The sequence below is a fragment of the Tyto alba genome, unplaced genomic scaffold, assembly GCF_018691265.1.
Source record: "Tyto alba isolate M040663 unplaced genomic scaffold, T.alba_DEE_v4.0 Super-Scaffold_23, whole genome shotgun sequence".
Classification (NCBI taxonomy): domain Eukaryota; kingdom Metazoa; phylum Chordata; class Aves; order Strigiformes; family Tytonidae; genus Tyto; species Tyto alba.
The window spans coordinates 2,093,541-2,115,809 of record NW_024881297.1 but is presented as its reverse complement, the minus strand read 5'-3'; the positions used below and the strand labels follow the sequence as shown (position 1 = coordinate 2,115,809).

The window sequence follows — 22,269 nt, the reverse complement described above, 5'->3', positions numbered from 1 at the left end:
AGACAGAGATTCAGAAAGGAGATAATTAAGTTGCTTGGTCATTGTATGAAGCTGTTTTCTGTAGAATAGGCACAAAATACTATAGTTCTGTACAAAAAGTCAAATAGAGGAGAACATTTTGCTTTTCAATCTGATTGGGCCTTGCCCACACTAATGGCTAAATACAAAACTAATAAAGCTCATAGGAGTTCTCCCCTAAATTATTATAATGATTATTGCAGCGTGGTGATTGGAAAGCATTTCAGATGAAAATCAGTGCTGAAGCCAAAGGGATATTCCTGATCTTTTGTGGGCTTACAGTATTTTTCCAAAAGAAAGAGCTATGTGCTCCCTGAATTCCTATCAGGTGCTTCAAGTGGTTTACTGAAGAGCAACAACTTTTTTGTCAAAGGCTGTTAAACACCTTCTCTGTAACCCAAGGAGGAGAATGACCATAGTGCTACAGCGGGCAGGAGGGAAAAAATAATTATTCTTGTGTCCTTTCTGCCATATAATGTGTTTGTTCATGACAGCACTCATGAAACAACTCCAATTAATAACGATTAGGTCTAACTGTAATCTTTTCAAAAAAGATAAATGGAACTGTTTCTACTGATGAATGCTCGTGTCTCTGGAGAAACAGGAACTGCAGTGTGGGTTACTGCTGGGAGTTCTTATATTAGATGAATAATCTTTGTAATTGCTGCCTTTGGGCTTGTCGTGCCTGAATCCTGACTGATACATGTGTGTAAAGAACTATGTATGATGGAAATGAATACACAAATACTTTTTGTAGTGAATCACCTCTTAAACTTTGTGAATAGCTTCTCAAATTGTCATCATGACATGCCTTGTCTTTCCCAGTGAAAAGCTGAGCTGCAGGCCGAATGCAGCAGCAAAGTCTGGGCCATCCAGGGCTTGCCTCTGTGCTGTTGTACACCCTTTACTCTGGATTGTCCAGCTGTCTTATCTTCACCACAGATTGCTCTCCTTTGTCCATGCTTACTTGGGATTTTCACCTAACAGATTTACTGACATAAAACTGTATCTGAACGGACTGAAGAAGCCAACGTTAGCACTTGCCAGGAGGCAGTTTTGATCTTCCCTGGCTGCCTCGGCCTGTTTTTCTTTTCAGAGACAGTCAGGGACATGTGATCCTGATTCAGAGAAAGATTTGTCCCATCTCACATCTATGATTCAGACATTCTGGAGGAAATAAAAAAGAACAAATGCGATTCTTGAAGAAGACATCCCCATGGACATGTAGAGTTTGACTAGTAAGGAAATAGCCTCACCGGGCTGAGCAAAAACATTGTCCATCATCTCAAATCACAATCATTTTCTAGTCAGAAGGGAGCTGTGGTGCTGCAGTGACACTGAACAAAGCAGCCCTCTTCTAGAAAAGGATGTGTCAAAGCGAGGGCACCTCCCGTTTCAGGCAGGCAGTGAAGCTCTGGAAGCCCCTTTCACATGGTGCCGCGCTGCTCTGCTTAGTAGCAGGGCATGACAGATGCCTCTATCCAAGATAAAGTGTGTACTCTTGGCTCTAGTTTTGATATGCTGTGTGGTGTTTGGCAAGGTATTTATCTTATCTGACATAGTAGGAATATGCTACTGTTTTGTATGGAGCTGCTGATATCTATATGTAATAGCTGTAATAGGGTTTATTTCAGTCTGTATAAATATGAGGTATTTGTCACAGGCTTAAATATGGATATTCCTAGCAGTACAAGTGGTAGACACAATTATTAAAAACAAAACAAAAAAAAAAAAAAAAAAAAAGAGAGAGAAAGGAGCTTTATACTGTCTTGAACCAAAGGCAATGAAATGCAGCTTGCTCTTCTACACCGTTGTTGCTTGAGGGTCACAGTTCTAAAACTGTGCCTTAATGCCTGCAGGTTGATGTTGATTTCATTCTTACCTAGGAGATGACTTCCTCATAAATGCGTGTAAGAAAGTCTGTGTTTAAAAAAAAACGGCAGTAATTAAAGAATACAGTCCTCTGCTTCAGCTGGTTGCTAGCAAAGCCATGCTGGAGCCATAGGAGGTATGACCCATGAAAACGAGGTACAAGTATGAATATAGGCTGTTGACTGCTTTGTAGCCACAAGCTCAAGCCAAGACTGTCTGGTTTTAATACCAAAGTAATACTTTAAAGGTGGATTTCACTTCTAAATTTCAGGATTTAATGCTTTGTTTCAATTCGCTAAAGACATTCCAAAAATCTGGGTTGTTTTACACGCTTCAGAGCTATTTCAAAGCAACTGGCAGCAAATATTCTGCCTCACCAGAAGTATTTGGTAGTTCTCAATATCCGTACATGATACGGGAAATTGGATATGAAGGCTGCTGCCTGTTTGAGTAGAATGCTGTTAGCGAGGAGAGGAATTCTGCTTTGAATTTTAAAAGTGTTCAGAGAAAAAACTTGCTTTGAGTTCTTATAGATCTGTTTCATTCACAGGCAATTTGTATCAAAAGGTATAATTTGCTGTGTATTCAATCTTAGAAAGTTTTAAACTTTTTTTTGAAAGGTATTTGCAAAATGTACAAGCTGCACTCCAAAATTTACTATTTTAGGGTTATGTTGCATCTCTGTGACATACCCAAGGGTCTGTGCTAAATCCTGTTTCTGAGCACTCATTCATGAGTAGTATCTTTGATGCTACTGTATGAAGTAGTGTACTCAAACACCAGATGTTTCAGGGGACTCTGTTCTGAGCTAGAAATTTCAGGATACTGTCCTAGTCTAGTACCTGGTGTCTCATCTCACATTTGCTTTGCTTTAAAGACCAGACATTTGGCGGTATTGAAATCTCAACTCAAAGAACACGACCAGAAAGAAAGTCGATTTTGTTTTTTTGGGGAGCTTTTTTGGGGTTAGGGGTTGGTTGGTTTGTTAGTTTGTTGGTTTGGTTTAGTTTCTGTTGGGGTTTTTTTGGTTTTTTTTTTTTTTTTTTTTTTGTTTGTTTGTTTTTTGTTTTTTTTTTTTTTTTGTTTTTTTTTTTCCTTTTCCAGCAACTTATTATCTTGGTCTTTTATGATCAAGGCTTGTACTTTGTAAAAACTTAAACAAATCTAGAATATGGAACCAGCCAAAACCACAAATTCTGATTTAGACCTACTTGGCTCTTCTGAATCATCATGAGCTCCGGGCAATGAGTCAGCCAAGAGCTGTTTTTTTCTTCAGTATTGTGTAAACACAAGATGTTTCCCTGGGCTAAATATTATTAAGTAAAAAAGTCATGTTTATTTGATTTTAATTTTTTTAAATGTCATCTATAAAAAATGATTAATACATAAAGCTACCATCTGGGGAAATCTGAAAATCCTTTTACACTTTCTTCATCAACTCAGTTTTGAACATGAAGCAGTTTTAGGCTACCCTGATTTTTTTATTTGGTCTGTAAGTGATAATAAATTGGATGAAACTACTGAGAAAGCTTCGTGTATTGTGGGAAAATCAGCTTTGGAAATTGCCATTTCATTTAAAATAATTAAGAAAAAACATAGGACTTGAATAATAGTTCTATCATGATTTGAATTCTTAAAAATCAAAATGAAGGTTCTGCAGCTGACCAGTGCAGCTGCAGCAAAAACTTTAGATATGGATACACAGGAGTCTGTAAACATGACATGGGGTTATAATCATCAGGATGCTGTAAGTCTGTCAGCTGCATCAAGCACTGGAAAAGCTAATGGCTATTTTCTAGACATCCCATCCTTTTGCTTCTGGCAAGCTGTCGTGGTTTGAGCCTGGTTGGCAGTCCAAACACCATGCAGCCACTCTCTTCCTCTTCTCTTCCAGCGGTGAGAAGGGACAAATGGGCCAGGCCTGAGGTTCGAGATAGGACTGGGAGGGGCAGATCACCCATTATGGTCATGGGCAAAAGGCAGACTGGTTAGGGGAAGAAAAAAAGGGCAGACATTTATTACAGATACTAACAACACTTACCAGAGTAGGACAGTGAGAAGCATTGCCAGATCTGGAGAACCACTTTCCCCCACCCCTTCTTTCTTCCCGGGCTCAGCTCTGCTCCCGATATCTCTACCTCCTCCCCCAGCAGCGCAGGGGCAGGGAATGGGGGGTGCAGTCAGTGCTGCCGCTGCTTCCATCTTCACTGGGGGGAGCTTCTGGAACTTGTTCCCCCTGCTCCAGCGTGGTCCCCCTCTCACAGGAGACAGTCCTCCACAAACTTCCTCTTGATGTGAGTCCCTCCTATGGGCTGCAGCGTTCCCCACACTGCTCCGGCATGGGACACCAACTTTCTCCAACTGGATTCCCTCCCACGGGCTGCAGCCCTTCCCGAGCTGCTCCGGCGTGGGACACCCCCGCATGCTGCAATCCTCCCAGCACTGAACTGCAGCAGCAGGGCTATCTTTTCCAACAAGACCCTGGCCTTCTTTGGGAACAGTCACCTTGATCAGGCAAGCAGAAGCCACAGGCCATAAATCAGTGCCTGCTCCACCGTAGATCTCCATGGGTGGCAGGGGGGGCCGCCCTGCCGTCTCCTCACAGGATACAGGGGGGTCTTTGCTCCTGCACAGCTCCCCCCTCCTTTCTTCCTCCGTTCCCCCACTGACCTTGGTGTTCACGCAGCTGCGGCAACTCTTCCTCACCAGTCCCACTGCTCCTCCCCACATCCCTTCTTAAATACGTTCTCACAGAGGTGCAGCCGAGTGGCTCAGTTTTGGTGCAGAGGTGGAGCTGACTTGGAGCTGGGGGAGCTTCGAGAAGCTTCTCACAGGGGGCTGCCCCTATAGCCCCCTCCCCTGCCACCAAAAATCCCCATCACTCACTCAACCCAGGACACAAGTCCTCTCATGCACCTTGCATCTTTCCAGAAATCCCTCTTCCTGGCGATAGAATGAGAGGCAGTTCCTTTGCTGAGCTGTCACACCCCCAGCAGTTGCTCCTTTTCCCTCCTTGCCCCTTTGGTGTCTGGAGGTCTGGCTGAGCACCCACACCCAGGTGGTGGGTAGTCCCAGTCCCTTCCCTTTAGTCTTTCAGCTGTGGTGGTGGCCACCACTGTGGAAATTTGGCATAGATGGGCAGGAATCAATCTGCCAGTAAATACAACTCTTCACCATTCACATAGCAGGTAAGAAGATTACAGGGAAATATATATATATAAAATAGTAATAGGGGCAGGAATGTAGTTTATTCCCTTTTTGACTCCATTTATTTTCGTATAGTCTGATGCTTTTAGTTTGTAATGATGCTTTCTCTTTCAAAATCAGTATTTATTGTCTGATTATGGAATTTGTTAACACAGCCCTTAAAGTTTGTTATTCTGCTGAAATCTGTGATTAATTGTGGCACTTTTTTTTTCCCCATCTTGTTTTGTTTACAACTTTTAAAATGTAATACTGCTGAGAAAATAGTTGTATGACATTAAGAAAAATGTTTTAAGATAATTAAAGTCCAGTGACCGGGAACTCCTGTGTATGCTATTTAAAAGATTGATTGGAGGTTCTGCCTGGGAAAAAAGGGAGTTGAATCCTATTAATACAAGATGAAGTCTGACTGTGCTTTTAGTACTTGCTTAGTCATGATTCAGCATGAAGGGCAAAGGCAAGGTGCAGTGTGTGTGTATGTGTCCATACGTGCAGGAGGTGGTAGGAAGTGACTGCCGTGTTCTTCTGTGGGACAGCAAAATCAGAGCTCCTTTAAAAATAACCGTACAGTGAGCTGCACACACAGTCTTTTGGTTTCTTTGTTTATCTCACCTTATGAAAAAGAGAGTCTGAGGGTAGAGAATTTTAAAAAAGTCAATAAATAACACAGAGGAGAATATGCACAGATGCAATACCAGCTCTACAGTTGGCTTATAATCCTGCCTTCTCCCCCAAAATCAAAGACAGACATTAAAGACATGAAAAGGATGACTGGTGTTTATTTTTTTTCCCTCTTTCAATAGTGCGGCTTCATGACAGCATATCAGAAGAAGGATTCCATTACTTAGTCTTTGACTTGTAAGTATGTGTTTTGCATATGATTAGCATGTTGGGGTTGTGGTGTTCAAACTTTTAGATATGAATACAAGCTCACAAGAAAAACGCATGGTTCTGGTGCAATGAGTTGGACAAATAGATGTAAACAGAGCTGGAAGGATAATGTATTTGGTTATCTGCATGTACAAGAACTGATTTGTAAGTGTCAGTGTAAGAATTCCATATTAAAAACTCTGACTAAGTAGGGCCACCGTTGGAGTTGATTTTAATATAAAACATAGGTATGTAGGTAAAAGTTGCATGATATCTGCCAAAGCTAAGCAAACATATGACTCAGAAAAAATAATTTGCTGCAAGCCAGTTGTCTGGAAAGGTAACATAAAAAAACACATGGAAGAATAGTTTCTCTACAGAAAATCTCCAATGCTGGATTGAAAGGTAAGCCCGAGTTTCCTAGAGGGAAAGACTCTTTCAGAATTTTATTCCCGATTCGCACCATACTGATATATAGAATATTTCATTTTGACACGATTCTGAATGTAAAATTCCCAGCATATAGAAAGCACGTTTCCTACTTCTCATTTTGCTTCAGGAATTTCGGTCCTGTGAACTGTTCATGCAGTGACTCTGGGTATGTGGAACTTGTTCCTTTTAGATACGGCTGTTCAGTGGAAGAAGGGATGATGACAACGTGAACTGTGTGTCTCAGACTCTTAACTTAAAAAGAGACACTGATGTTCTTTTTCCAGGAAGGTTTATGGTTTTGACAAACAACACCCTCCACCCCCAAGAGCTTTCTTAGGCTCAACACGGTTTTGCTGGTTAGAATGAGAATACATTATTTCCCCTAGAAGTGTGGAATAGCTCATTTCTAAGCATGCAAACTGAAATACTTGCATTCAGCGTAGCTGAGTTAGAATCTGGATCTTCCACAATCAGTTGTGCGCTTTCATCTTCAGGTTACATTCTGGTTTATTTTTTGACTTAGTTTTTTTAAAGACTTCTTCAAGACTAGGTTTCAGACTAGCAGTACAAAAATATTAAATAGTCTGTCTCCAGTGAAGGCATTCAGGATTCAGTACTCAAATCCTAACTGGGCTCAACAGGAACTTATATCTAATTTGTATATATCCCAGGTAAGTGTTCTGACTGTTGCCTTGGAGATGGATCTAGGGCACAACATGCATATTTATTCTCTGATATGCACTGGGGGTTTTTTGCCCCCCCCCTCTTTTTTTTTTTTTTTATTAAGGGCCACAAAGGAAATCTTTCTACGTCGAATTGGAAAAATCTTACTAATCCTGAACATTTCCAAGAAGTGGATTCAGAATTCTTAGTTCTAGGGACAATATCCCTTTTATAAACTGGTGGCATTTATATTTTTTTGTTGAACTACTGTGCTGTTAGAAACTATGGCCTACTGTAATTGCAGTTAGTCTACTTCTGCCTTAAACTGAATATATAATGTCAGATGTATCTCAGGAGATTATGATTGCAAAGTGAACTAGAAAGCATTTGGGCAACTTTGAAGTTGTGGATACCAGTATCTCGATAGAAACAGAACAAATAGAAGCCTGTATTATGCAATACAAATTAATACCTAACCCAGAGATGTTCCCTTGGCAGAAAACTAGATTCTGCAGGAGGCGTTCCGCTCATGCTGGAACTTCCTCTGTTTCCCCTCAGTCCCATTCAGGACAAACACAGGAACAGACTCAAATATATGCCGTTCATGTAGAATGGTCCTTGTGGTTTTGATTTTCATCCTCTTCAAAGAAAGATGGCTTCAACATATACATGCAGCTTTTTGTTTTGATCATGTGGTTTTGAGTTTTTTGCGAATTAATTATTTTGCAAAAAAGAAAACGTCTAAATGGTGGAGGCGGTGGCTGTACTGACTGATAGCTGTCTTTGGAAAAGCGACATGGGGCATTCTTGAAGAACTTTTGCCTAATTTGTAAGGATGGCTGTTCACCCTTAACCTTCCATTCAGAGTAAGAAATTATTCTTTTAATGCTCAGTAATACTATTTATTAGTGAAACTTCATCTTTTATTACGGTTACAAATATGTTAGTGGCTTGTTTAAATGTATATGAGAGAGCTGCCACGAAAAAAGGTACCATATGAACTTCCTTAATATGAAGACCAAGTACATGCTTTTATTTATTTAATTAATTTTTATTCAGCAGGAGCCTGACTGTGGTGTAACACTGTCACTCCACCCGCGCATACCATCATGTCATTATCTTAATGATTTCTTTCAGACTGCGTGGGATTCAGTATGACTGTTTCTTTAGAAATTTCTTTTAGACTGCATCCCACATAAGAAAGTGAAGAGGAAGAGTGCTTTTTCTGTGAATAGAAAAAAAACAACCATTGTCACTTTCTATTTTGAATTTCTAATAATCTTTTTTGAATTAATGTGATAGAGATGTCTTCAATCTGAAGGAGAAGCCTGTTGCTTTGCTTATATGCTTCAGTGACAGCTGTGCTCTCATCTGGAGAAAAAAAGTGATTAACCTCTGTTACAGGCGTGCATTTGGGTGAAGATTTCTTGTGTCAAAATGGGAGGCTGGAAGCCTTTTAAAATTCATGTGGAAACTGGACACTGAACAATGAAATATGGGCTTTCTGATAAAATGTGATATTGTGGTGTTCCTTTAAGAAGCCCTGCTTATGAGAGAAATACATGCACTGAAGTATTGACATATGAGCTAGAGAGAGAAAGAGAGAGAGAGGGAGGGAGAGAGAGATGTAGATATAAAAATTTGATCTTTAGGTGCTGACTCCCTATCTCTGAAATAAGTATATGGTGGAGTCATACTGAAGTATGCCAGTTGTTTTGCACTTGACTAGGCAAAGTAGTGATTTTCAAGGTCTTGTTGATGTCACTGCCAAGGAACAGAAGCATCTTACTGACCTACCAATATAGCTCCTACATATTTTAGAAAATTAACTAAGATAGCTTTCTGTGATACTTCTCCCAAGCAAAGGACTTGCTCGTGTTTTGTTTCTCTCACTAGATACGGTGATTTGTGGATTAAGAAAATGTGCGTAGCGAGATTAGTAATGAACATCATGAAGTTTCTTACTCCTCTTCCCTTATTGGTTAAGGCAACTGTAGTTAGGATTTACGTGTCTCTATCAGCCCATTTCAGTTGCTAAGCACGAATGAGATTGTCTTCAGCATTAATGATGTTAGATGAGTTCAAATCCAATCAATTCTGTCAGTATTAATTGCTGTATCTGAATGGAAACAGCTGTAGCACTTGAAGACTCTCTTGTGCAAGTCAATGAGATTCTCCTTTTTCAGTGTCTCCCATTTTAATGCACTCGATGAGATGCAACAATTGGTACATTTAGAATCCTGGCGTTGCTGTTGAATTCCAAGTGGAGGGACTGTACTGTGTAGAAGAAATAAAAATGGAAAAAAAAATAATCCTAATTGCAAAACAATGCTTGCCTAGGGTAAGCGCCTGAACCTCTCTTCTTCAGAAGTAGGAATGTCACAGATAAATGCAAAAAGCATGTGACCACTGTAGTTTTGTAAGGCTGCTTCTTCACACTTTCGGTACGAAAGCGATTTAAGAAATAAGGAATGTAAGCTAGGAGGAAACAACGCCAGTGCGGTCATCAGCAGAGGCTTTTTTAGCTAGCTTTACGAACTTGGGAGTTCCTTTTAAATATCTTCTTATATTTGTAAATTTTCCTAATTAATCGAATATGATACATGAAGTTGAGTAGTTTTGTAGGTGTTGTTATGAATGTTTGCAAGAAAAAATGTGGCATTTAACACTGTAAATGCAGTCATTTGCTTTAGTGAGGTTAGAAAGTCAGTTGAACGAAGCAGTTAAAAACTGCTTCTTAATGTACCTCTTCTGAGAGGTAAACAGAAATAGCATCCTTTGTATGGTGAATCCTTCTGCTTACACAGCTCTGCAGTTTTTCTGAAAGACATACCTGGTGCAGAGGGCCTTGGTGTTTCTACGTGCTGCTTGTACTTCTTTAGTTTAAACTGTATGGAGTATAAAAGCAGTTGATCGGTAACTGCTCTGTTCTTTAACGATAAAATCAGTGAGTAACGTAGGTTGGTAAGGATCCCTAGAGGTTATCTGGCCTAACCCCCTTCTCGAACAAGGTTGCTCAGGGATTTGTCAAGGTTGGAACATCTTCAAGGTTGGAACATTTTCAAGGATGGAAATTCCACAACCTCTTTGAGCAACAAGTGCATAATAAATGATTATAATGACAATCAAGGCAGAAAAATCCTTGTATCTGTTTGGTATTTCTGGTGTTTGAGCTTGTCTGTTGCCTTTCACGCTGTCTCTGCATATCCACGCATTAGAGAGTTGTAGACAGCAATGAGTTCTCCCCTGAACCTTCACATCTTCACATCACATTGGGTGACCAAGCCAAATCATCTCAGCCTCTCCATGTACCTTAAACTCTGTCTTAGTGGCCCTCCGTTAGCCACAGTTCATTATGTCAGTGTCATTTGTGCACTGGGAAGCCCAAAAGCGGGGACAGTACTCCAGGTGTGATCTCACAAGTGCCAAATGCAAGGGAAGAATCACTTCCTTCAACCTGCGGACTGTCCTATATTGTGATACAGCTGACCTTTTTTGCTGCAAGGACACATTGCTCATGCACGCTCAGTGAGCAAAGGGCACTAACACGTTTATAACAATCTTCTCAGAGTCGGAGGCTCAGAAGATGCAGGTGAGTTGTGGCCTCTCAGTGCCCTGCGCTACGTTCCTTCACTACGGCCATTTAGCTGTCTTCTGAGAATTATTGCTAATGTATTCTTCAGAGTGGCAGCGCATGGGAATTGTTGACTACTTGTTTGGCTGTCTGTGAAATTCACCTGCTCTGGTTTTGCTTTTATTTTTTCATCGTTTAAGAACGGTTATGAATGCCACGAAAATGCTTAGTGTCAGCAAATAAGAATGCACATCCTCCTCTTTTATCTGTGCTTGAGAAGAACAAGCATGGGTTTGGTGTTCTCTCCCACTGAAACGCACTTTGACAACAAAAGCTTTTTTTTTTTTTTTTTTTGGTTTGGATCAAAAGTGAGTGTTTTAGGGAAGAATAAGATCAAAGGATGCTTTGTTTTTTCATTCATTACAAAGTGAGAACTAGTCCTCTTTACCAGAACTGTGGTAGACAAATATGTATGCAAAAAGGAGGTTTCAAAGACTGTCAGAATATGCATCAATCAAACATTTTGTGTTATAGCTACCAAAGCCAGTTTCTGGAAGGTAGGAGACAAAAAGAAAAAGAAAGAGAGTACAAATTAGGCAACCGGCTATTTTACCTCCTCCAGATTTTTTTGCAGACTTTTGTACAAAATAGCATTCTGCTACCTGAAAGTGATCACTTTCCAACGTCAGTAAGGTGTAAACTCAGATAAAGGATAATGTAGCCCAAATTTAAATGGAAACATGAAACTGAAGTTTGTAACTGGCCTTCTTGAAGAAAGGAGCTGTGCTGCTGGTTGAGCAAGTCATTTCTGTCATCCTCGCGTGTGACTGAATAACTGGGATCTACGACAAGCTGTTAGTACAGTAATTTGCTAATGAATGTTACAGTTCTGAAGATTCAAAGCATCCTCATTTTTAATTTTTTAATCCTATTAAACTTAATTGTATTCCATAATGATTGTATTCATTGTATAGATTTTTAAGCATCTTAATCTTTAAGCATCTTGTAGCTCACTCTGGATTTTACGTTTGGGAATTTATTGAGGATATAATGTGCTATATGAAAATTCACTGCACTCATAAACAGCAATGAAATACGAACGTCGATCTCCCACCTAGGAATTACTTATGTTGGCCTATCAGCAGGATCAAGGTTTTGGGAAGCCGGAGTCAGACTAACCCCTGCATGCTGCCTGTTGAGGCGATGTTTAGGTGCCCTGGCTAGGTGCGTCTGTTTTCAGCCATTCAGTACAGCACCTGAATATCTGAAGATTTGCATTTAGCTGTGGAGGTATGCCATTGTATTCCATAAAAGGGAGGTGTTATAGTACAGGAAAGGGCTTCCTGTTTCTTGGAGTCCACTCTCCTGTTGACACAGGCAGACGAGTTTAATGATTTTATTTAAAAGCTCATCCAGCTTCACCTTAAAAATAGAGCACCCATCTCTTTACCAAGTTACTTTACCAAAGTTACTTACCAAGTTACTTTACCAAAAACTGTTTAATTACACTAGCTTTATGTTTGTTAGAAAACTTCTCCTGACTTTAACCCTGTATTTCTTCACAGGCCTTGTATGTTTATTTATTATTGTACTAATATTGTCCGTTACAGCTCTCCTCTATAGAGAGCACGGTTTATGTACTTTGTCTTCAGTATTTATTTTCATCCCTCTTAAACTTTATTTTGCCAAGCTAAAGTGACTTTGCTTCTCTATGAAGATACGATGAGTGAGTGAGTGGATAGCCTAATAGCCAATTTTTTGCTCATATTGCTGTTTCAGTTTTCTTTTCTGAATGTGAGTGACCAGCACTGAGTACAATATGAGGAGGGATTTTACTGCTGTATGTAAGGATGTGGCTGTCACCCTACTTCAAATGCATTCCAAGCCTGTGGCAGCATCCTGCTGGTGACTCATTCTGGACTGTCATCTTTGGGTTATAACAACATGGTTTTATTTATTTTTAACCACTTCCTACTATTAAACCACTGGTTGTACAATGAAGTCCCAAGTATGCAACCATGCACAGTTGCTTCTGTTACTGGTCCTCCAGATCATATAGTTCTTTCCTCGTACTATTAATGCCTTTTAAATTATTTTAAGTGGTACTTTCACTAAGCCATTCCTACTTTCTTGACAAAGATAACTGAAAATTCTGTAGGAAAAAATTCTGCCATTAAACTGTGTAAGGTCCTCTGCTTCTACTGATAGTCTCCTTCCAACTCAGTAATGCTCTTTCTAGTAAAAGCACAAAACGCAAGCCGTCCTGGTGCTTGGCTACACCTCTGATGTGTTTTGACCTATGCTTAAAGACTCTTTTCCCTTTTTAGCATTATTGTATTCTCCTTGCTTACATCTGACTTATGTTGCAGTTCGCAGTTTATCCTCAATTGTTCTGAACTTCAGCCACAATTTTCCTTGCTGGTCAGTTCCTTTCATTCTTGTAGTTTTACTTAATACTCGATATCCTTAACTGATGTACGGCATCTTACCCAATAAGCTGCTGCTCTTTGTTTTTATTTTCTAGTTATGATTGCTCTTCCACCACATCCTTTTTATTCTTGTAATGATTTGGATGGGCAAACCTTCCACTTTAGTTCCTTCACCTTTGCTGGTAAAGACCTCTTGCATTTCTGTACAGATATTTCAGTTACTCCTCTGACTTCTCCCTGTCAAGTTAATTTAAGATGCACATTTTTACTTCTGAAATCTCCTTTCCCATCTTGCTTTTTCTAACAGAGTCACTGGAGGTGAATTATTTGAAGATATAGTTGCAAGAGAATATTATAGTGAAGCAGATGCCAGGTAAGTCACTTATTTTTCTGATCTTGCCTTCAATAATTCTAGGATAGTTACTTAAATATGGTGTTTGGCATCAGTTTTACTAGCACAGTGTGTGAGACTCTAGGTTTTCTCCTAGAGTTCTCCAAGACTTGGATGGGCACAGTTTGGCGTTTTGAGCTCACGACTGTGTGGTGGTGTACTTATCCGTAGTCTTGATGTCTGTCTGCTGATATGAAAAATCTGAAATTGGATCTCAGTTTGTTAAAATCCTTGCAAACCTGTGAAGTTGTTAAAATCTTACCAGTTTTCGTTTCTGCAAATTGGACATAACATTTCAACTATCTCATCTAGGGATTCTTACTGATTTGCTGATCAAAGCTTGAAATATATGTTGGTCTGGAAAGAATTTTACATTAAATGTAATTTTTGTTCTCGGTCCAGAAGTACTAATTTCCTTTTCATATTTAAACATCTTTGTTGTGCTTCATCAATAAGCAATTATACTGTGCATCTCATAGTCTGAGCTCAAATATGAAATCTCTAGCAATTTTCTGCAAGTGCTTGTTGAAAAACTTGAAGAATAAATTGACAATTATCATAATTTGCATGCTGACATAAAGTATCAAGGCCATTTTTCCATCTCAGAATGTTTGCCCTCATATAATAATAAATCTTAAATATTCTCATGCAGTTATGAATCTTAAACATTGTGGTCAATTAGTGTAAAGAAAATATGTTCTACCACTACACTCTTCACAGAAAATCTATCTCAAAGTAAATTTAAAGAATCCTCATGGTTTTGTGTTTTTGTAGTTACACACCACCATTGATACATATTTAGTACTTATAATTTTCAGTTGTCCCTTTACATTTGGAATTATCTGACCAGAATGCATTAAGTGTCCCTAACAACAGTTGTAGGATAATAATGAACAAACAAGTTACTCTGAATATTAAGAATCCTGTTACTAATTTCTGTAGGAATGGTAGAAACATCATTGCTTCGAGCATTTAAATGTGGAACAACACATAGCAAAACACACTGTAGAAGAGAAAAGGGAATTAGCAATTTAGGTGGGGTGGAAGGAGAGGAGCTGTGTTTAAAAAAATTTTTAATGATTTTTTTGCCTGCTGTGATTCAAGCAGAATTTCTAGTATTGATGCCAAAGGCCAGCATATGGTGTAATTGTGTGTTTTAAAGATACTTGTGAGTTAAAAGGAAAAATTGTGATTTTTTTTTTCTGTTCTAGAATTGTGATGTATTGGAAGGGGCTTTGCATATATATAGAGAGGATATATATATGCATCTTATATATTCAGTAAAAACTTGACCAAATAAGTGAATATCTAGTTACCGTGCATCTCTGTATTTTTATATATTTATATATATATATTCATGTGTGTGTGTATATATATATATCTATATTTATATATATAGTGTGTGTATGTGTATCCCTATAGAAATTGTTGATGGACTTTATAGATGCATATCCTAGGACTGTTAATACTGGTCTGCTCCTGCAAGCCCTTACTCATGCAAGTAGTCTTTACTCATAGGAGCCCTCCAGTTCAGTGAGTTGTGAGCTACTCGCATAAGAAAGGGTTTTCAGGCTTGGGCTCCAGTTACTGATTCATGGCCATTCCTTCTGAATTCCATGGTCAAAACGTTTTGGATGAGCAGCATCAAATCCTTGACCCTTGACTACTGCGTAGCGCTTAGAGTCACTGACTGCTGCCACAAGTCTGTCTTTAAAAAAAAGAAGTATAAGCTCTTGTGGTGCAGAAAAACGTCTGAAAAAGTTCCAGTGCTCTAAAAGATGAATACTTTAGTTGTGCTTTTTGGCATCGTAGGCTGGCCAAAACTTGCAAACCTGGGCATGGAAGAAGAGGTGCTAATAAATTGTTGAAAGCACCAAAATAAAATGTTTGTCTAGATTTTAATGTGGATTTCCATTTGATGAGTGACTCCTAACTAAACTAGTACCTGATAATATTTTAAATGAAAATGCATGCCACCTTTTTGAATGACTTGGCTTTATTCTACTAAGAGTTTTTAAGAAACCATTAGATTCAAAATGAGAAATGTTTTGCTTTTCCTTAGCTTTTGACTTTTTTTGTTTCATTTGTTGTCTGTATATCATTCCATTTCTGAGCAACTTCTTGTTTCCGCATTTTTCGTAATGTTAACTTCACTATAAAAATTGAGAAAAAACCAAAACATATCACTAATTGTTTTATTGTCTCCACTTTATTTTTCCTATAGCAGTTTTTGGAAACTGGAAAGAGCTTCCATACTGCTGAATGAAAATACAACTTAATGATTCTCATAGGTGCCATATGTTCCGTGTTAAATGTCTTTTTTGATTTGTGTGGGTTTTTTTGTTGTTTTTTTTTTTTGTTTGTTTGGTTTGGTTTTGTTGTTATTTTGGTTTTTGGATGTGTTAGAGCTGGAAATATATCTATATTCAATATTGTTTTGTTCCAGTTCAATGTGCAATCAAGACTTGTCAGGAGGTGTAAAATTGTTTTTGTTCTTTATATTTTTTTTATTTTATTTTATTTTGTATTTAATGTGATTATGTGCCTTTAAAATGTTCTCCCTACCATTCTGCCCTTGTATCTTTGCAGTCATTGTATACAGCAGATTCTAGAAAGTGTTAATCATTGTCATCTAAATGGCATAGTTCACAGAGACCTGAAGGTCAGTATCTGGTGCCCATCAATTGGATATAAGAGTTTGTTTGTTTTTTTTTTTTTTTTTTCCGCTGGGTAGGGGCAGAGGGTGGGGTGTCTGCCATGTTCCCTTGCCTATCCTACTCACCCTCAAAACAACTAGACGAACAAATAATGCATGACGCCTCTTTCCAGTTTGCAAGTCTACAGGCCTAATATACATCATGGCAAAAGGGGGAATGGTTGCCAAAAAAAAAAAAAAAAAACAAAACCAAAAACGGTCTCCTTCCAAGGCGCTGGAGTTATCCCATGCTGTCGAACGTGTGTGGTGTTCTGTTGAGGCTGTCCGTGTATCGCTGTGCACGCCCACGGAGGTGAACTTTGGCTGTGATGTATGTCAGCTTGCAGATTTAAACGCCACTTGTGTTCCGAGCCCCCGGGTTGCAGTAGCAGAACAGCCGGTCGCACACTGCTGCATTAGAGTATGACGAACCCTCAGGCAAGTGATGATGCTAATTGCCGACTAAATTGGACAGCAAAAGTTAATACTTTACCTAAACCACCTTGCTCGGAGCGGGGTTTTTTGTTACCACAGCGGCTGCTAGAATTTCTAACACCTCCGAGAGAGCTCTCGGTAGGGAAAGGACGAAAAAGTACAGAGGATGCCAAATATTTAATACGAGCTCGTAAGCGAATTATTGGCAAAATCGGCATGCTTTCCCGACAATTTTCCTTTTCAAAATTGTCATGAAAAAAAAAAAAACAAGAAAAAAAAAAACAAAAAAACAAAAAAACAAAACCACCCGACCGCAAATTAACAGCAAAAAGAAAGAAGCCGCCGCCCCGAAGCGCGTCTCCGAGGCTGGCCCCTTGCCGCCGCCAGCCTGCGGGGTCCCGGCAGCGGCGCTGCCTGAGGCCGTCGTGCTCTGAGCGGCGCGGAGCGGCGCGGAGGGGCGCGGAGGAGCGGGGAGCGCGGAGCCCGCCCGGCCCCGGCCCCGGCCCCGCTCCCGGCCCCGGCCCCGGCCCCGGCGCCCGGCTGCGGGCGGCGAGCGCACGCTTGGAACTAACCCGCGCCCCTGGTGTTTGCATGCAGTCATTGCATTCAGCAGATCCTGGAGGCTGTGCTCCACTGCCATCAGATGGGCGTAGTCCATCGCGACCTCAAGGTGAGTGCTGCTGTCCCGACAGGCCCCGCCCCCGCCGGGGCCGCTGCCCGCCGCCGCCCCCGCGGCGCTCCGCCCTGCGCAGCGCGGAGCAGCAGAGCCGAGCAGAGCCGAGCCTTCAGCACTGCAGAGCTAAATGGTTTGGGGTGCGTTTGTTTTGGGGGGGGGGGGAGGGGGGGGTGTTGTCCTTTTTTTTTTTTTTTTAACTCCTCCTTTTGACTTCACCTATGCACAAGAACGAACTACTAGTGCTCGCTGGAGAAAATCTGCTAAAGGCTTGCCAACACCTAGTTTTCCAGATCTGGGCTGTGAAGACAGCCAGCACCTGCGGTCAGTACTAGGGAGAACAGTAGTTGCTCTTCAAGCCTTTGGTGTATTCACTGAATACCCAGGTCTTCCTTCTCTGCCATCCAGAGCTTTTGGGGCAGGCCGTGGGGGGAACTTTCCAACTCTCGGTTTGGAGTGCTCCTGGGAAGCACACTAGCGTTCGCACATCACGCGTTTTAGCGACGAAAGGCCAGCTGCTGTGTGATGGTTGCTGGCACGAAGACCTCTCTCTCCTCCAGATGATGACTGGGCTGCAGAACATCTTTAGAAAGCGGGAATTTCTGCACTGAGCTCACCATGATCACCTGAGGAGTCGAACTCCTGCCAGACAAACGGTAGCATTGGGATAGAAACTTCAGGAAAAAAACTCTTGTGTTGAGAAGAGCATTACCTCTTTCTTAACCATGTACATATCCAAATGGCTGGAGACGTCTGCTGCAGAAATGCTCTCTGCATTTAAAGCATGTTGGCATGGAAAGAAACAAGGAAAGATCATTTTCCTTTACTGGGAAGCTCAGAGAGAGAAGTCTGTCTCACAGCTGGTAGTAAACTAGCTTTGTGGATAAGGGAGAGGACTCAGTTTGGGTAGTTGGGCTTCAAGATCCTCAAGTAAAAGAAAATTGTTTATTTTGAAATCAAATGGAAGTGCACTGTCTGAAATACCAGATCCTGTACAAAGGCTGGGGAAAAATGGCATGTTGGCTAAGAAAATGAAACATGATAATTCCTTCTGGCACAGCTTCTTTGCCTCTTATTTTCCTCTCTGAATGAGTTACGGGGAGTGGGAATTTCCTCCCAGGGTAGGAGTTTTCTAGTGGTTATCATTAGTAATAACTTTGGAATTGGAATGCCGTCATCTTTCTTGCCATCCTTCACTCCCAAATAAACAACTGCTATAGTCATTGTCTGAATTTATAAAGTCTCTGTTGTTGTCCTGTTAGAACATAAAGGGTTATGCTCCGAAAGCTCGGAGGCCACGATGGATTTCAAAGACACATACACAAAATTCTCTACCCATTTTGCACTTTTGGATTTTCCTGTCTCTCCAATCTATAAATCCTGCCTGGCAGCTGGATAGCATGGAACAAGTTTAAATGAAAGGATGTCAAATTTGTCCAGCTGCTCCAGCGATTCCTGTCCTCACTGTACATGCAGTACTATGCTTCGAGCAGGAAAATGATTTGAAAGAAAAAACAACCAAACAATTGTAGCCACACAAGCTGACAGAATAAGGAATGTTTTCACACAAAATAACTTTTTCTTTGGAAATACATTCAATCCAGCGGTTCCCTGCTCCAAACCATGTGTGGGTTTCTTATTCTGGCAAATACAGGATGAATTGGAAAAACAGTGTGAGAAAAAACATTTCTGCCAGGCTGTAGTTTCATTTCTGAAAGTGAAAACTTCAGGAAGCAGAAAACCGTCCTTCTTCAGTTACTACTTTGTGGCAAAATTAAAAAAGAAAAAGTGAAATGAAACGCTGTGGTGAAACCCAGCAGAACTCTCTGTACTGAAAAGAAGATACTGAGGCCCAAGACCAGAACTACAAGACATGTAGAAGGTGGTTATGGCCTGGCATGGATCCTTAAACTGCAAAACTTGGATTTTTTTGCTGATAACTCAGACCACAATTCGGTGGCGTGTTTGGGGGTGGGGAGGGCAAAGAGAACAGGAGACTTTGGACAATCTCATTTTATTTAAGTTTCCTTTTAGCATCATTTGGTAGTAAACAGAAGAGCTTTTGCGGGCTCTTATGACCTGCAGGAGTGCTTGTTGCTGATCTGTTTGTAATCCTTGATATAAGGCAGAATGATGGTGGATCCTAGATCCAGAAAAAATTTAACCTGTTAGTGACAGTCTGTCTTTAACAGATGGCAAAAGCGCACGCTTCCATGTAAGAATTCCAGTTCTTGGCAGTCTGCTGCTTTTGTGAAACACTGATTATGACCTTCTTGCGTTCCCCCTTGCCCCCAAAAAAGAAGATGCTCTAGTTATATTCAGGGAAAAATACACAGAGGCATAAGTACATGATCTCTTAAGAATTAAAAGACCTTCGGAAAAATAAGGCATAAATCAGGTTAATTTATTTGTAAGTAATATTAGTAGTTAACACTGCCATTCTGCATGCTTGACTGCAGCCAGTCTACCGGTACCCAAGGTGACACTATTGAATCCGGAGTGCGAGTCCTGAGTGGCCCACGCTGGGCTGTTAATGTTTTCCAAGTAATTGCAGTCATTCTAAGTTAATGCATGGTAATTATCTAGTCTGCCTCTCGTCACCCTGAAGTGACAGCTGCATGTTGTTTAAGCGCATAGTGCCACACAACATTGCCCAAAAGGCTGTTGTCTTTGGCATAGGAGTAAATCAGGAAATCTGCTCCAGCTTCTGCTGAAACATATTCACCTATGACAGTGGTGGTTCTGCAGAGCACTTTGATTGCTGGGGTAAAGACACATAATGGAATTTAAAAAAAAAAAAAAAAATCCCAAGGGGGGAGGGAAATAAACAACAAAAAACCAAACAACAAACAAAACAAAACAAAAAAAAAAACAGCAGAAGAAACCACAAAACTACTCTTTTGAATGGCATCACGTGTTGCGGAGTGGTATGCGCTTGGTAGGTTAGTGCTTGTGTTTCAACCAAGAGGATGAGCCATTTCACTGCTTTTGGCTTGCAGGTCACAACCAAATAGGATCATCCATTGCTTTAAGAGTTTTATATAAGAAGTGCATTCCAGGAAGTAATTACTGTAAGCTTGTCTCCCCCATAGGAAATCTTCAGGAACTATGTGACGATATGTTGAAATTGGTAGAGTTAAATTGCTCACATGGGTGTTGATGAACCTAGAGAAGAGTCCTCAGCTGTTCAGTCAGTGTTTGATATAATGTAGCTGAAGTGGTTACTGATAATTTAAGTGAATATAAAGATTGTATTTTATTCTGAGAGACCTTAATCTCAAGTTTTAACAATGTGGAAATAGAAGATTCATCAAGTCACTGTTGATAAAAGGTTTTTAACACTGTCTTTTCTATGACAGAGCAAGGAATGAGTGAGTGAGAGAATGGTGTTTGTAACTTGCTGAAAAAAATGTTTCTTCACAGTTTGGTGAGAGGGGGAAAAAACACCTTTAGGCTAAAGAGTTTGTCAGGGCGAGTTATGGTGTTCATTAACAGAAGTATCACAGTGGTTGAGGTCTTAATTAGGTTCAAGCATATTTTGTTGGATACTTGACAGAGGCATTAAAGATAGCCCTTGCTGAAAGAAGCTTATGATCTTAATTGTTTCCAAACTCAGTACCTGCATGGGATTAACTGTAATCAGGTAAATAGTCCCTTGGAAACCTAGGTGATTGCATCTGGGTTTAAACTGAAATATGGGTTTAAGAGTTTGCAGGATTGGGTCCTCAGTGCCAGACCAGATACAGTGAATTCCCTTGTGAGAGATCGCTACAAAAATTGCTTCTGAGAGAGTCACAGCAATACCCTTGAAAGTGAGGTTTTGTTATTATGTAAACGTAGAACAAAACCATCTCTAAAAATAATGGAGATAGAAAAGAAAGAAATAGCAAGAAAATACTGTAGAGGTCACAGTTCTCTGAAATAATAAATTGAATTCGACAGGATTTTGTAGGTTTGTTTTGTTTTGGTTTTTTAAGTTAATAGAATAAAGTTATCTTTGAACAATTTGCATTTCATGCATTCGATAAATGAAGTTAAAAGGATACATTATGAACAGTAGAATGAACACTATTTTTGTTCAAATCCTTTCCTTTTAATGGAGTGTACTGTAGCATTTGATTTCAGATATGACCAACATACCCTAAAGAAAAAGCAAAGTGGGAACTTTTGCAAACTTATATTGTTATTTGTAATAGGTACTCTGCAAGCATAAATGTGGGCATGCTGTTTTTGCTGAAAGATTTGCAATGTAAATACACCTGCCCTCTAAATACAAATATAATAATACGTCTCTTATTGTTAAGCTGTCATGCAAAACAGATTTCTGCTTGACAGTTAGAGATGCCTAATCCTGCAAACTGAATAGGTTAGACTAGTAATCAAAGAATACGTGTCTTTGGGGTTTTTTCTGCAGCATTTTTCTGCTGGTGAGCTCTGAGGAGTCTCCGAATTGTCTTCTCATGCAAAGAGGTGTTGCAAAGAGGTGTTGGCCATTCTGGCCAACCTCCTCCTCGGGTAGATCCGCACGCTGTCCTTACCTTAGCCTTGCTGTCATGGGATCACAAAGGCTCTTTACAGGCCTGGTGGTTCTTTCCAAGTAGGAATGGAAAGTGCAAGTTTTGCAATTTCATGGAGGAAACGCATGGTCAAAGTATTTGTTCTTTTCCAGACTACCGTAACTAAAAAAAAAAAGTGAAAACCTGTCTAAAATATATTTACTTACCTTTTCATCTCAATTTTTTTCTCTCTCTGAATAAAGCCTGAGAACTTACTTTTAGCTAGCAAATCCAAGGGAGCAGCAGTAAAACTGGCAGACTTTGGATTGGCTATAGAAGTCCAAGGAGAACAACAGGCTTGGTTTGGTAAGTAAATATTTTTTTTCCTCATCATTTATTCAGTGTAGCCATTAAGCCTCCCAAACCACCCAACTCTCACCCTAGTGTAAAACAGGCAGCTGTGTGACCACTTAATACGTAGCTTTAAGGAGTATTTTGTTCATAGTTCAGTCTCTGA

The 22,269-nt window shown here is 40.1% G+C and overlaps 1 protein-coding gene across 30 annotated transcripts in view; it reads left to right on the top strand.

Moving 5' to 3' along the window:
* Positions 1-22,269, top strand: part of CAMK2D (calcium/calmodulin dependent protein kinase II delta) — a 161,317-nt gene that overhangs the window by 88,976 nt on the left and 50,072 nt on the right. For 21 of the 30 annotated variants that reach the window (XM_042796263.1, XM_042796261.1, XM_042796270.1 and 18 more), the window contains 4 exons: positions 5,898-5,952; positions 13,370-13,435; positions 16,043-16,115; positions 22,016-22,118. In XM_042796263.1, coding sequence (XP_042652197.1) covers positions 5,898-5,952; positions 13,370-13,435; positions 16,043-16,115; positions 22,016-22,118 — 297 coding nt within the window. Of the gene's footprint in view, positions 1-5,897; positions 5,953-13,369; positions 13,436-16,042; positions 16,116-17,180; positions 17,254-22,015; positions 22,119-22,269 lie in introns of those variants that run through there. The other 9 variants (XM_042796262.1, XM_042796260.1, XM_042796281.1 and 6 more) reach the window with 2 other exon arrangements.